The 14,161-nt window shown below is 39.0% G+C and overlaps 2 protein-coding genes across 3 annotated transcripts; one reads left to right on the forward strand and one right to left on the reverse strand.

Moving 5' to 3' along the window:
* Nucleotides 1-5,412: 5,412 nt before the first annotated feature.
* c15h2orf88 (chromosome 15 C2orf88 homolog) lies at nucleotides 5,413-13,767 on the forward strand. Of its 2 annotated transcripts, none has more exons than XM_065252104.2 (2): nucleotides 5,413-5,503; nucleotides 11,871-13,767. In XM_065252104.2, exon 2 carries the CDS (start codon nucleotides 12,056-12,058, stop codon nucleotides 12,323-12,325), a length of 270 nt encoding a protein of 89 aa, XP_065108176.1. In that variant the 5' UTR covers nucleotides 5,413-5,503; nucleotides 11,871-12,055; the 3' UTR covers nucleotides 12,326-13,767. The 2 variants fall into 2 exon arrangements, with proteins under 2 accessions (XP_065108176.1, XP_065108175.1); XM_065252103.2 differs by lacking the exon at nucleotides 5,413-5,503 and adding an exon at nucleotides 10,737-11,202.
* mstnb (myostatin b) lies at nucleotides 6,123-9,448 on the reverse strand. The gene is made up of 3 exons (XM_065252102.2): nucleotides 8,963-9,448; nucleotides 8,072-8,442; nucleotides 6,123-7,394 (listed from the first exon to the last, which is right to left on the reverse strand). Exons 1-3 carry the CDS (start codon nucleotides 9,336-9,338, stop codon nucleotides 7,014-7,016), a joined length of 1,128 nt encoding a protein of 375 aa, XP_065108174.1. The 5' UTR covers nucleotides 9,339-9,448; the 3' UTR covers nucleotides 6,123-7,013.
* Nucleotides 13,768-14,161: the final 394 nt, after the last annotated feature.

The following is a 14,161-nucleotide window of genomic DNA, read 5'->3' on the forward strand; positions in this document are numbered from 1 at the left end:
GATTTCAAAACAAAGGAAAACTGTTTCTCCATATGAGACACCTCGCATTCCTGCACATCCAGCTGTCCGACAGGCATTGTGATGACACGTTTTTCCAAATGATCCAGACATCTCGCGTTCTCCTCAGAGTCGCATCTATTCTCCATCACTGTCAGTCATTGGTCTCCCGAGGGCGTATGGTTTACTGCCACAGACCTTTTCCACTCCAGTCATTAGTGTGCCTTGTAAATGAACTTAGACTTATGGACAAAACTTGCTGAATGACTCATTCCAGCCCGAATGTGATATTGAGTTACACATTGCTAAAACAGGACACATTCCCGTCCTCGACGTCCGGAAGCTTTACGATGTAATCAATCAAATGTTGATTCCACAAGGGTCATTCATGTTTTGGGAGAGACGGATGTCTATTTCTTAGCTAAGTGAAAAAACAAGTGGTGTTGAAGGCAGGGCCCAATGTGGATGCGTTGGATAAATCCATCAAGAGTGCTGACAGGCAGCCGTCAGTGGCTGACCGAGGCCGATGCCTTTTATTGCTTTCTACGGATGAGACTGAATCCAGTGTCCCCTGGAAACCGAGGCGATTATTACTTTAATAATTTAATATCTTTAATAAAAAACCTCGAGCAAAAGCACCTGATCGCTGTTTTAATATGTGATGTGCTTCTAATTTTAATAAAATAATATGTCAAAATCACTGTCAAAAATAAAGGTACAAAGCTGTCACTGGGACATTACCTTTAAAAGGGTCGTAATATGTACCCTTTTGGTACAGATATGTACCTTTGAGGTACCTAATATGCACTCTTTGGGTACAAAGCTGTGCCTTTTTGAAAGGGTACTGCCCCAGTGACAGCTTTTGTACCTTTATTTCGGAGAGTGTTCATGGTGCACTCTTGGTAACATCATGCACTCTCAAAAATAAATGTGCAAAAGCTGTCACTGGGACGTTACCTTTAAAAAGGTCTTAATATGTACCATTTTGGTACAGATATGTACCTTTGAGGTACCAGTATGCACCTACAACAGTGTACTTTTTCACCCCAGTGACAGTACACAAAGTTACATTTAATAAAAATGTGCCCACATTAACCACCTTAAATTTTTCCTTTTGCATCTCTATACCAAATCAATGATTTTTGAAGTCCCCATGATACCAAATTAAAACAATTACCTTTTAGTATGCATACGTTAGCTTAAAGTATATCTAGTGTGCTCTAAAATATTGACAAAATTCGCATTTAAAAGAACCTACAAGCATTCAAAACTCACTTTTCTCACTTCTCACCTAATACAGATTTTTATGACATCATTCTGCACTTCAGCTCTTTATCAGATTTCTGGCTGTGGGATAAACTAAGTACTATTGGCAATTTTTTTAAATGAGGGGGAGGGTCCACTCGATATGTCACCCAAACCTTACTCCAACCTGGGTCACGGCACCACCGCAGCCAGTCCTGCTTGAAAGCCACGTCTTCAAGTGAGTAGTAAGGTTTATACAGCGTTTTCACTTCAGCTGGCATTTGTTATAATTTGCGTTTACCAGCTTTACTCAACTTTCATACCTCATAACATATAACAATTGAGCAGGTGAGATGTCAATAGCACAAAATGCATCATGTGGCCTGTCCTAAACCTCCATATCAGTTTTCAACCTGTCTTATGACAGCACCGTACCTTTATCTCATTACTCAAACCAAGTGTTTTCCCAGCTGTCTCAGAATCTATGCACAGTAGTGTGAAGATGCAGATGTTTGACCACACCTGGCATCTATCCCTCTCCCTCCGCGCACATCGTGCTCTCCTCCCGTCCGACCACGTCTCTACTCGGCTCCCCTGCAGCTCGTGCGGATATGGGGAATCCTGAGATGAGCTATGTGTTTCCCGCCAGACTCTCTCATCCCTCAAGGAGCCACGCTTGCCTTCCCATTTTGTCACAGTCACTTCCTCTCCTGTCAACTTGGGAATGTGCTGGCAACCGTCGTGCCACGGAGACCAGGAAAACTTTTCCCGTGTGACAGATATAACAACTCGGAGAAACCATTGCTGTTCCTGTTTATCATGCACTTGTCTTTACTTGGCTCAAGGGGCTGTGTTGAAAGTCAGATTCATGAGAAAACAAATCAATCATCCTGCAACTGAGTCATGTCATGAATTATTGAGGGATGCACCTGATTACTAGTGTACAGGGCTACAATTCGGATGTTAAAACGTTTATTGAGTTCTCCGTGTTCATCCCGATGTTCAAAATTATTGATTTTTCTTTTATGCCAAAAATCAGTAGATAATATTATGTAAAGATCATGAAGATATTTTGTAAATGTCCTACTGTAAATATAGCTAAACTTAGTGTTTTTGTGAGTGGATGTAGTTTCTAATCACTTAATTTGGACAACTTTAAAGGAGATTTTCCAACGCTATCTCATGGCACTTCGTGAGTATTTTACGAGGTGGCTAATTTGTATTAATTTGTACCACATTTGTAAAAATTTTTTTTATAAAAATAGTTTGACCCCTGTGATGTTGGGGTTAGGGGTGGGGTTTCGTTAGTTTTTTTTATAAAAGTCGTACATTTTTGCACAATTAACTTCGTACGAATTCATACAAAAACGTTAACTCGTAAAATACAAATTCTCGTGTGAGGCTAGATTTGCAGCACCCTCAAATTACAGATTTTTAAATAGTTGCATCTCAGCCAAATTTAGTTATATCCTAACAAATCATACATCAATGGAAAGCTTATTTGTTCGTCTTTCAGATGATGTATGAATCTCAATTTCAAAAAATTTACCCTTATGACAGGTTTTGTGGTCCATTCTCTTTGTATGTTTTTACAACATAGAATCAATGTACTAAATATTGGCTCATATACCCTGAGCAATGCATTTGAGAGGACAATTGAGTTTTTTTATTTGGTTATCACACCAATTACTATTTCAGAATTTGTTTTGTAAACCGGTTAACTTTTAAAAATAGAGGTGCTACAAGATGCCATAGAACAGTGCTTCCCAATCCTGGTCCTCCAGGACCCCCTCCCAGAATGTGTTAGATATCTCCATATTTAACGAATCTGATTTAACTCATCAGCTTGTTAGGGAGACATGTTTACCATTTTGGAAGGAAGCTGATAAGTTGACTCAGGTGTTTAAATAAGGAGACATCTAAAACTTTCTGGGAGTGGGTCCTCGAAGACCAGGAATGGGAAGCACTGCCATGGAAGAACCAATTTTGATTGTGCCTTAAAGGGGCCTTTAAGTGCTATAATTGGGTCCCCAGTGCTTCTATTAAACTAGAAAATGTGAAAAAAGACCAAGCCAGTGACTTAGTTTTGGTAAACAATTCTTTGCAAGCATGTGAAAAAATAGGTAATTGAAATTTGTCTCCCCTTGTGATGTCAGAAGGGCAGAAGGGGATCTTATTATAATAATACCACCCCTTAATCTGCACTATCCAACCATGGCACTGCCATTTAGTGCAGAGATCAGCTCATTTGCATTTAAAAGGACACACCCAAAACGGCCCATTTTTGCTCAAACCTACAAAGTGGCAATTTTATAATACAATAATAAACTATCTGTGGGGTATTTTGAGCTAAACTTCACATACGTACTGGGACACCAAAGATTTATTTAACATTTTAAAAAATCTTCTGAAATATCCCCTTTAAAAGATTTGAAAGAAGTTGTTCTTTTAAGAACCTTTGCCTAAATGGATGTTTGGGAAACTAAAAATGTTTTTTTTGCTGTGAAGAGCCTTTTGTTGCAACCATATGGCTGCAAGCTACACAGTCAGAAAAAAATGGTCCCTAGCTGTCACTGGGTTGGGACCCTTTCAAAATAGACATATGTACGTTCATATTTGTACTTCAGAGGTATACATTAAATGAATTCACTACAAAAAAAAGCTGGGTCATTTTTTACCCAAATTCTGGGTTGGGCATTTTGGGTCATTTAATTAAGTTATTTTCTCAGTCTTGGGTAGTTTTTTGGCTAGATTCGTGTAACCCAATCAGTTGGGTTAATATTTCGGTCGTTTCACTGATGGTTGGATGAATTTCCCTCCTCCGTGACGCATCAACCCAATTGGGGTGCAGTGCTGTTTGAATTTACTTCAGGTGAGGTGTGGAGAAGATGTGGTTTTTACGCGGACAGATTTATGTGGATAAAGAAGGTTCGTATTAATATATTTATCCATAAAATCATTACTGTTTACTAGAAAAAGCAAATATATATGACAACAGACCAGTTTACATGACGTCAAACGTCATTACATGCACCGCTAGCGGTTAGCTTGTTTAAGCCCACAGGATCGTAAATACGCTTGTTAGTCTTTTTGGATGTTCATAACGCCTACTTTAATCAAAACCCGACAATATCGTCATAAATATATGACTTACTTGAGGTTTTTACTCCATAGCCTATAAAAGCTAAGCAAATAACATGTTGTATTAAAGAAAGATGAGTGACGCGCGAATTAATCCCATGTAAACACACATAATTTCATTTTACAGGTCATTAAAAATAAAGTTTTTAACTGCCTAAGCTGCCTCCACCTCAACTGTGTACTCTGCGTCAAATCAACCTCACTGTTAAGTTAACTTAACTTACCTTTCCCGGGATTTTTGAACCATCATCAGGACATACTCCAGTCAGCAATTTTTAAGAGGATATGCTAAAGTTATAATTTTTTTCTGGTGAAATAAATGTTTATAAATATATATTTTTATTTTATTAATAAGGTAACGTAGATACCATGTTGGCTTGTGTTTTTATTGTGGTGTATTTGACATCTGCAATAAAGTAACAAAATAAAATAAATAAAATAAAAAAACAAATAAACCCATTTATAAAGTAAAATGAACCCAATGTTTAAATAAAAATAAAACCATCCTTAGGGTTAAAAACAACAACCCATTTGCTGGGTTAAAATAAACCAACCCAACTTGATGGGTCAAGTTAGCCCAGCGCGTGTTCTGTGCTATATTCGGCCAGCCGTTGGGCCAAAAACAACCCAATTTGAATCAATTTTGGATGTTTTTAACCCAATGTTTTTTAGAGTAGCATATACATATCTGAGCTTTTTAACGGGTACTGCCCCAGTGACAGCTTGGGACCGTTTTTAGTCAAATTTGTTTTTAAAAATGAAATAATTTCATTACTACCATGCTTAATCACAAATCCACAGGCCATGTTATTTATAGACATGTGATAAATGTTTCATAAAGTTGCTTAGGAATCAAGGGCCCTTATTTAAAGAACCTGTTAGAGCTCTTCAGAACCCAAGTTGGATCTTTAATTGTATACGGCGAATGATCGTGATTCCACAGTGCATTATCTCAACCGAAACGTGGAAAGCAATGTTATTGCTCAGGGCCTTTTAATCTCCCACAACCCTCTGTTCATTTCAGTACAGTTCCCACCTGGTTTCCATGGCATCCGTCCATCTCACAGCAGGAAAGGAAGCAGATCTCCGCAGTGCTGAGTTCGCCCTCTTCTGGACGGAAGTAAGCCCTGGTCTAATTAGCCATAATGTCAAAACATTTCTGTACGAGTCCTTGCATAAAACTTGGCGGTATGGTCATGCTGAACTATTCTGAAGAGAAAATGAGCAAAGGATGAGAGCTGGTCAAATTGGGCTTACGTAACCCTACATCTTCATTATGGGATAAAGTGATAATAAATTCAATAGTTAAAGGGGTAGTTCACCCAAAAATAAAAATTCATAATTTACTCCCCCTCATGTTGTTTCAAACCTGTATACATTTCTTTGTTCTGCTGAACACACAGAAAGATATGTTGAGCAATGTTTGTAACCAAATCGTTTTTGGGCACCATTGACTTCCATTGTATTTTTCTTTCCTACTAATTCAATGGTATTCTGATTTCAGCTTAATTACAAATATCTTCCTTTGTGTTTAGCAAAACAAAGAAATTGATACAGGTGAGTAAATAATGACAGAATTTTAATTTTTGGGTGAATTTTCAATTTAACGTGACATCTTGCAACTTTACCGTAATTCACTTACTGGACATTTACAGTTACTCTTGTAAACATGGCTCTTATTTACTCTCTAAGCCTACAATCAAACTTCTTCAGCTATGGAAATAACAGAGTTAAACATATATAGCAAGCACCTTTATTTGTTTGAACAGATACATAGATTTATATCGTACACTTTTTTGCTATTTCGTGTTCTTATACATGTACTAACCGTGGTTAAAAAAGGCAACTGTTAATGGAAACAATGGCAAGTATACAATACAATTAGCAAACATATCAAAATCAGTTTTTACAACATTTTTAGCAACCAATTCTTTCTATTGGTCTGCCATAGTGCAAACTGTGTGGTTTGAAGACAGAGTGTTTGCGTGATATTAACATTCATTCATTCGTTCCCATAGTTCCGATATCTCTGTCTTTAACACATTTCAATGTGTAGGCTGCATTCAAAGTGCCTCTGCTTCAAGTCCTTATGTCCACCGATGTCGATTTCGATAATACTTCAAGTGTGTAGGGCTGCTCGAGAAGCTACAATTAACAATTCGATCGGATCGTGTGTTTTTGCATTTATTGCGACGTACGTGGATTACCAAGCTTTTCAGACATCTTCTCTTCAGTGTCCTTGAGTTCCCCTCTCTGTTTCACTTGGATAGTCGTCTCTTAAACAAGCTCACCGGTAGTGTAACACAGCTGTAACAGCAAAGATCTAAATGAATGCGATGAATCCTTTATGCACTAAAGAAAGGAGAAAACAGTAACATGATATAAAGCAGAGGTTGTTCAAAGAATGTGTCCATTCCCAAGCCTAGTCAGTACGGCATTCCTTTTTTTATACGTCCGTTCGACTCCTGTGGTGGAAGAGATACTGATATAGAGGGATAAAAATGTAGCAGTGCCCAGAAAGTGAGTGAGCGTCCTTCTATTGCACAGTGAAAGCACTGATATTGGATGGCGGGTGGTGTGATCGGATGTCCGGGTCTTTGAGGCAGATCGAGTCCCGTCCGGGCACCGGTTCACGAGCAGCCGCACCGGTCCACTACCATGGAGGGAATCTTGCCGTAGATAATCTGTTCCTTGCCGTTGAAGTAAAGCATGTTGATGGGAGACATCTTGGTGGGGGTACAGCAGGGTCCGGCGGTGCCTCGCGGGTTGGCCTTGTTCACGAGATGGGTGTGGGGATACTTCTGCAGGTGCATGTAGTCGCATTCTCCCGAACAGTAATTGGCCTTGTAGCGTTTGGGAGCGATAATCCAGTCCCAGCCGAAGTCCTCAAAGTCCACGGTGAGAGGGTACCTGCAGCATCGAGACTCGGACGAATTCTCGTCGCAGTCCAGTCCGGAGTCCCTGCGGATTCGCTTAGGGCCCTCTGAGATTTTCACCTCCATAAAGGGGAGCTGTGAGGGAAAGAAACCCAAGAGTCGATTTCAGCTTAGCCACATTTGTACAGACCTTGAAATAGTCCAACCATGATACAGCTGACAAATACTTCATAATTTTAACGTTTTAAAACCCATGACCTTCACTTTATAAAATAAAATTATGGTTCTTCTATTCTCTTTCATTTACTTTGCATTTATGGATTTGGCAAGCACATTTTATCCAAAGTGACTTACAGTGCATTCAAGCAAAACATTTTTTTTTATTAGTATGTGTGCTCCTTGGGGATCAAATCCACAATCTTTTAGTCAAAGGTTCTCACCTTTTTAAAGTCTGTCGAACCTTTTCCACCACAAAGAACCAAAATTGTTATAAACGTTTCCAATAGTACTTAAAAAAGCTCACGGATATGCATTTAGCAGGTGCTTTATTTAAAGCGACTTACAATGCATTCAAGGAAACCAGTATGTGTGTTCCCTGAGGAACCTTTGCATTTCCAACACTGGTAGCTCTACCAACTGAGCTACATGAACTTAAATAAATAGCATATTTACCCTTATCCAACATTACGAATTCAATACTATTGCGTTTACTAAACTGTTGTACACCATAATATTCTAGGAATTTTACCTCAGTTAACTATAGTACAAAACACATCTATACATTTTTATATTGTGTCAACAGCTCAACTCACCAGTCCATCTTCTCCAGCCTTCGCGTGCGTGACGGCCAGGTCGTTTCCCTTCGCGTCGTACGCGTTTATCTCAATCCCCCAGTTGGTCTCCGGTTGTCGTAACCAGACGGTGAGCACCTGCTTCACGTCTATACTCTGCCAGGACGTGACACCAGCCTTCACGTCGATCTTCAGAGATCGTATTCGTACGTGTCTGCCTCCGTCCGTCACGGGCATCAGCCGTGATATCTGTAAGAAGACGGTGGTCGCCTCCTCCGCGGGTCGCAGATGAACCCAGAGCTGCGCCCGCACGATCCGACTCGCCTGGATCTTCGGGTTAAACGAGAAGAAACAACACTTCGGCTTGTGATCTACTTGAACGATGGGGTCAGCTGGAAAAAGAAGAGAAAGTGGGCTACATCAGTCAAAAATAGAGGGTTGTATTGGACGATATTTTAAATGGTCCGTGATATGGATATTGATGTTTTACTAATATAATATATAATATAATAATAATAATAATAACAACAATAATAATAATAATCTATTAAGTATTTTCAAATATACTTATATTTGCATATAAGCAATAACAAGACATTATTGTTATTATTTTACATTTGAGATGCTTGTATTATGCACTACATTGAACAAACGCACATTTACTCGCGCTTTCTCTATGTCCGCCGTAAGTAAAAACGCCGGTTATCAGATCAGGTTGATAAATAAACGACACGACACTTTAGCAATACAACAAACCCGAAAAGCATATGTGTAAAACGTGCGTTTTATGGCGCACGGTCGTCTCGCAAGTGCGCAAAAGCACTGCGTAAAGGGATCTCCAAGTATCTACCCTCGATTCATCATCCACCGTTAAGATGCAATGACATGAATGAATGTCCGATGGTTTCTTACGCTCTGCGGCCATGGTCATGACGGTCTCTGTGGTGGCTTGTTCATCATCTTCTTCCATAGCTCCATCCTTACTTTCATCCCCCAGCACACCGTACTGGTCCAGAAGTTGTTGCAAAGGCGGCGCTTTGGGTAACAGCTGTTTGACCACGTCCCGGCTGATGTTTGGTGCCTGCTTAAGTCGAAGTTTGCTGAGGATTTGTGACTTGATGGCATGCAGTCTCAACAGCTTGCTGTGTTGCCTGAACTCACATGTGGAGCATTGCTCGCTTTCCTCCGTGGCGGTGGAGGGCTCCTGGTGCGCCGTTATGTCTCCCTGACCCACTGGACCGCATGCAATTAATACACTTAGAGAAATTAAAACCTGCGTAAAATGCATGATCCAAGGCGTGCTGAAGGATGTTTGATGTGCTATGGAAATGTGCCTCGCCACGCACCAGACAAGTAGATGTCATGCTTAAATTCGGCAAGGCCTTTTATACGGCAACTTTGGCCACTCTATTGTGTCGTCGGATTCAACGATTGGCTGAGCTGGCAACAATAAACCTAATGGACAGACCTGCACTTCTTGCGCTGCTCTTAAAGAGGTAGGGCGCATCCTAGAGGGCTCGTGCAGGAATTAGCAGCATTTTTAATATTGCAATAAATGACATATAGTCTAATTATTGCTTTGATCTGTGGCAAAAACCCACTTATACACAAACTTGCATGCTACATAATGCCATCATAAGCAATAATATTTCTGTTTAAATCTTAAAATTGGCTTTTAATAACATTTTTTCTATCTGGTGATCTGTTTGTCTTTGCACATATTACCTTAACAGCCAGCATCGGCAAGGAAATATTTTTTATCATAATAATAATATTTTTATAATAATAAATATTATTTATATGTTAAAATGTTTTAAATCTTTTAAATGTCGATTCGCCATTTTTACACTGTCAATTTACCAAACTGTTTAATCACAATGTTTCTAAACTCTGCCTTTGTTTCATTCCTTTTATCTGTTTAAAATCGTATCAGCAATTTCTAAATAAGTCATTTTGATAAAATGCAAATAGCTGCAATGCACAAGAGGTTGACGTGCTATATAAACACATTATTTTGAAAGCTACATAATAATCACCATTCATTTCATTTGTTTAGCACACACTGTATCAGCGCCTTTGTTATTGTAACCGTGGGTAAAGATACAGAGCGCCATCTTGTGGCGGAACCGTGCGTGTGGACCAAGTAATGAGTGCTTTTGTGAACCCATTGACCTCAGTTGAAATTTGCAGTGTTTTTTTTTTGCGTAGTGTTAGGCAAAATATAAGGATAACAAATATAATATTGATAAAAGTAAGGGAATCAGTATATAATATGACGGTTGTATAACGGAAGCTGTATATAAGGAGAGCAAACATCATTTAAGAGAATCTATATATAAACAAAATATAGGGTAGCTTTATAAGTTTAGATGATCGTTTGATTTAAAATAGCACCTTTAATAACTTGAACTGTCGTGTCAACTACATAAAACATATATATATAAAAAAAAACAACAACAACTAAATTCCGCAATGACTAGTAAACTAATAATGCATTGATCATAATATATGTATACAATTCTTTAGGAAAGGTTTTTGTTTAAATTTTTGGTCAGTAATAACGTCTCTAATATTTCTATGTCGATTAAAAAAAAAGCTGTCAGTAATTAACATGCAAAATGATAACCGGCACCACTAGGTGGCGACAATGATTAAAAAACACCAAAGGCGCAACCTGTGTCTGCGTGCATTGCAGTAACCCATTTTACCCAGTTTACAAACAAATGTTTGGGGATAGATGGCATAAACAAAGTGTGCCAGTGAAAACATTTGAGCTTGGATGCGCATTCAGTCATAAAGCCGATATGTGAAAGGACAGAGAAGTCTCACAAAACCACACGGAGTAATGCGCTGCGATCGGCGTCCTGTCACCGGAATGAAATCGAAACGCTATGAACATTAACTACTGTAGGATTATTACGTGCACTCCGGACGCACATGCTATAGCTCATTATAACCCGACAAGAGCAAGTTCATCAACATGCTTTTCAATTCTCCTGTGGGTTAACCGAGACCGGAGAAGAGGAGGGAGATTTTTCACGAGATGAGTGGGGATTTCTCTCAGATTTACCTCAGTATAACGCATTTCGATTCGGATTAAATGATTTCTTCACTTGTTTTTTATACGCATCCTCTTGACGCTCACGTACTGGGTATGTAGCTTCACTGTGTACTTTAACGTTAGATTACAAACGTGAACGCGCGGTTTGTTCAATAATAACATTTTGTCCTGACCTTGAGAAAAAAAAAGAAAATGACATTATTGAAAATGTCTCCATAGGTATGACACCTATTAACCTATGGTGCTATAAAACTGTTGATCGCTTCACATCGTCCATGGCTTCCTTCAACTGTATTGATTATCAGGTCACGAGATTGATTGCCTGTAAGCAATATTATAATTGCAAACGCCTGAAACAATTTATGATATATTTAACAAACGATTTACAGCAAGGCTACATAGCCTATATATATTAAACATTGTCAATAAAATACAAATTTTCAGAAGTTTGCTAGTAATACGATAACTTCCTAGATTGTATATGGCTTAATGGTAGAGCATTGCATTAGCTGCTTAAAAGGTCAAGAGTTCGAACGCAAATACTGAAAAGAAAAATTGGATAAAGCATCTGCCAAATGTTTTTGTGCAAACCCAATAATGCATGTCTAAAGTGCAATATATTTCATCTCTGAATCGGAAATACTCTTTCCTGTGAAGATGCAGTCAACGGTCATGAACAAAGCTGGCGAAGGATCAAAAAAGTATATTTAGCAAACCAAACACAAGGCAATAACTCACAGAAACCTCTTCTTCCCATAGGACAAGTGTGGCCATGAGAACAACATCATGGCTGACAATCTGCACATTTGGTACAGAACAGCATCCTAGCCCCCAACGTGTGGAAATCAAAACAAAAGCCTAAAAACTGCCAACCGGAGGAATACCACGCCATTTTTGTATCTTTCCCTTTGGTGCTTGCAAACAAATGCTACATTATTTATATCATGGGATGCATGAAGTCCAAGCGCAGCGAGCCTGCTCAGAACTCCAGCTCATCGGAGAAAGCGGATGGCGGGCAGGGAAAGCAAGGAGAGAAAGCGGTTCTTGTTTTCTCAGAGATTGGGTCCGAAGAGGACCCGGCACGGGTCAATCCGGTTCTGCTGGACTATGCCCAGAGGCTTTCGGAGGAAATTGTAGCACGAGCGGTACAGCAATGGGCGGAGGAGGACAGCCGGTACAGTGACATTCCCTACATTGAGTGCGATGTGCCATGAAGGAGAAAAAGTCTGGAACGGTCCAGCTCACAACTGTTCGTACTGTATAGAAAGTCATTCAGTTGGATGATGCTTGGTGTTTAAATTGCACTCAAAAAATGTTCATATTTTTTTATTTCTCAAAATCTATCTGACAATCTATAGCAAATTTATGGGCCTGTTTGAGGAATCAGGTTCTTGTAGCGAAAGTCTACATTTGTGTCTTGTTTACGCTTTATTGGTGAGCCATCGCAAATATCCAAAAGCCAAAATGTATTCATCCCATGCATTTCTGTTCTTTTGCCTCTACTTTATGGTTTGTGAGGGTCGACACCCTGATCCATTTCTTCATCTATCTGCTGATCTTAGAGAGCCGCCTCTCAGGGGTCACGGTTTCCCTTTAGGTGTCGGCTGCCAGGGATCAATAAGCGTACATTACTTCACCAGTAACCTTTATTGACGTGACAGCTCCTATAGTTCAAACTCAACCACCTCACGGTCATTACGATCAGGCATTATTAACTAAACTCAAATCGCCCTGCATAGGGGTTTCAAAAAAATCGATTCGGGGCGAAAGAATAAGAGGACTTTTTTTGTGTATTGTGCCATTACATAATCTTTTGATCATATATGCAATTCTTAATGGCCAAGAAGCATTAACATAAAGTAACGTTGTACTACAAAGATTGCTGAACTTGCCATTAAAAGATGAACAAAACTTAGACGGGACCAAACATAATACGAGCACAATTACATTTCCGATTTTGGTAATATCTTTATGGCCTTTCTAAGTCTTGTTTTATATTTTAAGGATGCCAGATTCCCTTTAATAATTTTGTGAGTTTTGGTATTAAAAGTTCATCAATTTTCTTCATAAAGCGATTTGATTACTATTATTAGGGATGCACCGATATAATCGGTATCGGCAGATAAAAGCAATTTTGCCAACTATCAGATATCGGCTGATTTGTGCACAACTAGAGTCATCGTCTTTAAAATGACCTCAGTATCTCAAATAACATAAACAGGAATGTGGACTCGTGCCCAATGCTTTCCATATCTTATCTCTAAGCCTTGTAAAAGAAGAGGTTTAGGGATGAACCACATGGTCAGATGAACAAAGTGCAATTTTACAGCAAGTTTTATGCATTGTCTTCTGCTCTCACTAACTCTGAATGATCCCAGTTGAATTGCTTACAGTAACTTGTGTTAAACAATGACATCTAATAAAATAAAAGTGCTTCGACAACAATATAAACTCACTGCAGACATACTACATTGTATCAGCTTGCAGTCTTACACTGATATTGATTTATCATTGGTCCCATAATCGTTTAATGAGGGGCTGATGACACTGACCAAAGTTATTGTTGTTTCAGTCTGTGTTTCATCTGTAATCTCTGTTCTGTAACTTTAAGGGGAAAAACGACTACGCCAATAAATGAAACCATTGCCTTTCTCGATACCTCATCTGTTGTCTTTGTTGTAACACGTCATCAAAAGAGCCTATCGGTGGAGAGACTTTACAAATGGCCCTTTATAACAGTATATAACAGAGCTATTCAACTCCGGCCCTAGAGCCTCTGTTATACAGAGTTTAGTTCCAACATGACTGCTCGTCATTTTAAAAATTAAAGAGTTAAGATGCAAAACCCTGCACAAATTTGCATTTTTTTTTTTTAAATCAGGCTCTTAATGTTAAAATCCCTAACATTGTTCAAATCCCTAGTTGTTCCAATCAATTAAATCTTTTTATTCTTCTAAACACAAAGGAAGATTTTGAGCAATGCTTATAACCAAACCTTTTTTGAGCATCTTTGACTTCCATAGTATTTTTCCTTCTCTTCTTTCCTGCTT

The sequence above is a fragment of the Paramisgurnus dabryanus genome, chromosome 15, assembly GCF_030506205.2.
Source record: "Paramisgurnus dabryanus chromosome 15, PD_genome_1.1, whole genome shotgun sequence".
Classification (NCBI taxonomy): Eukaryota; Metazoa; Chordata; class Actinopteri; order Cypriniformes; family Cobitidae; genus Paramisgurnus; species Paramisgurnus dabryanus.

Excerpts from the sequence above, each read along its gene's own strand:
- mstnb (XM_065252102.2), bottom strand. The coding sequence starts at position 9,338 with ATGCATTTTACGCAGGTTTTAATTTCTCTAAGTGTATTAATTGCATGC. Across the intron at positions 8,443-8,962 it reads CATGACCATGGCCGCAGAGC|CTGACCCCATCGTTCAAGTA; the intron begins GTAAGAAACCAT and ends TTCTTTTTCCAG. Across the intron at positions 7,395-8,071 it reads AGGCTGGAGAAGATGGACTG|CTCCCCTTTATGGAGGTGAA; the intron begins GTGAGTTGAGCT and ends TTTCCCTCACAG.
- c15h2orf88 (XM_065252104.2), top strand. The coding sequence starts at position 12,056 with ATGGGATGCATGAAGTCCAAGCGCAGCGAGCCTGCTCAGAACTCCAGC.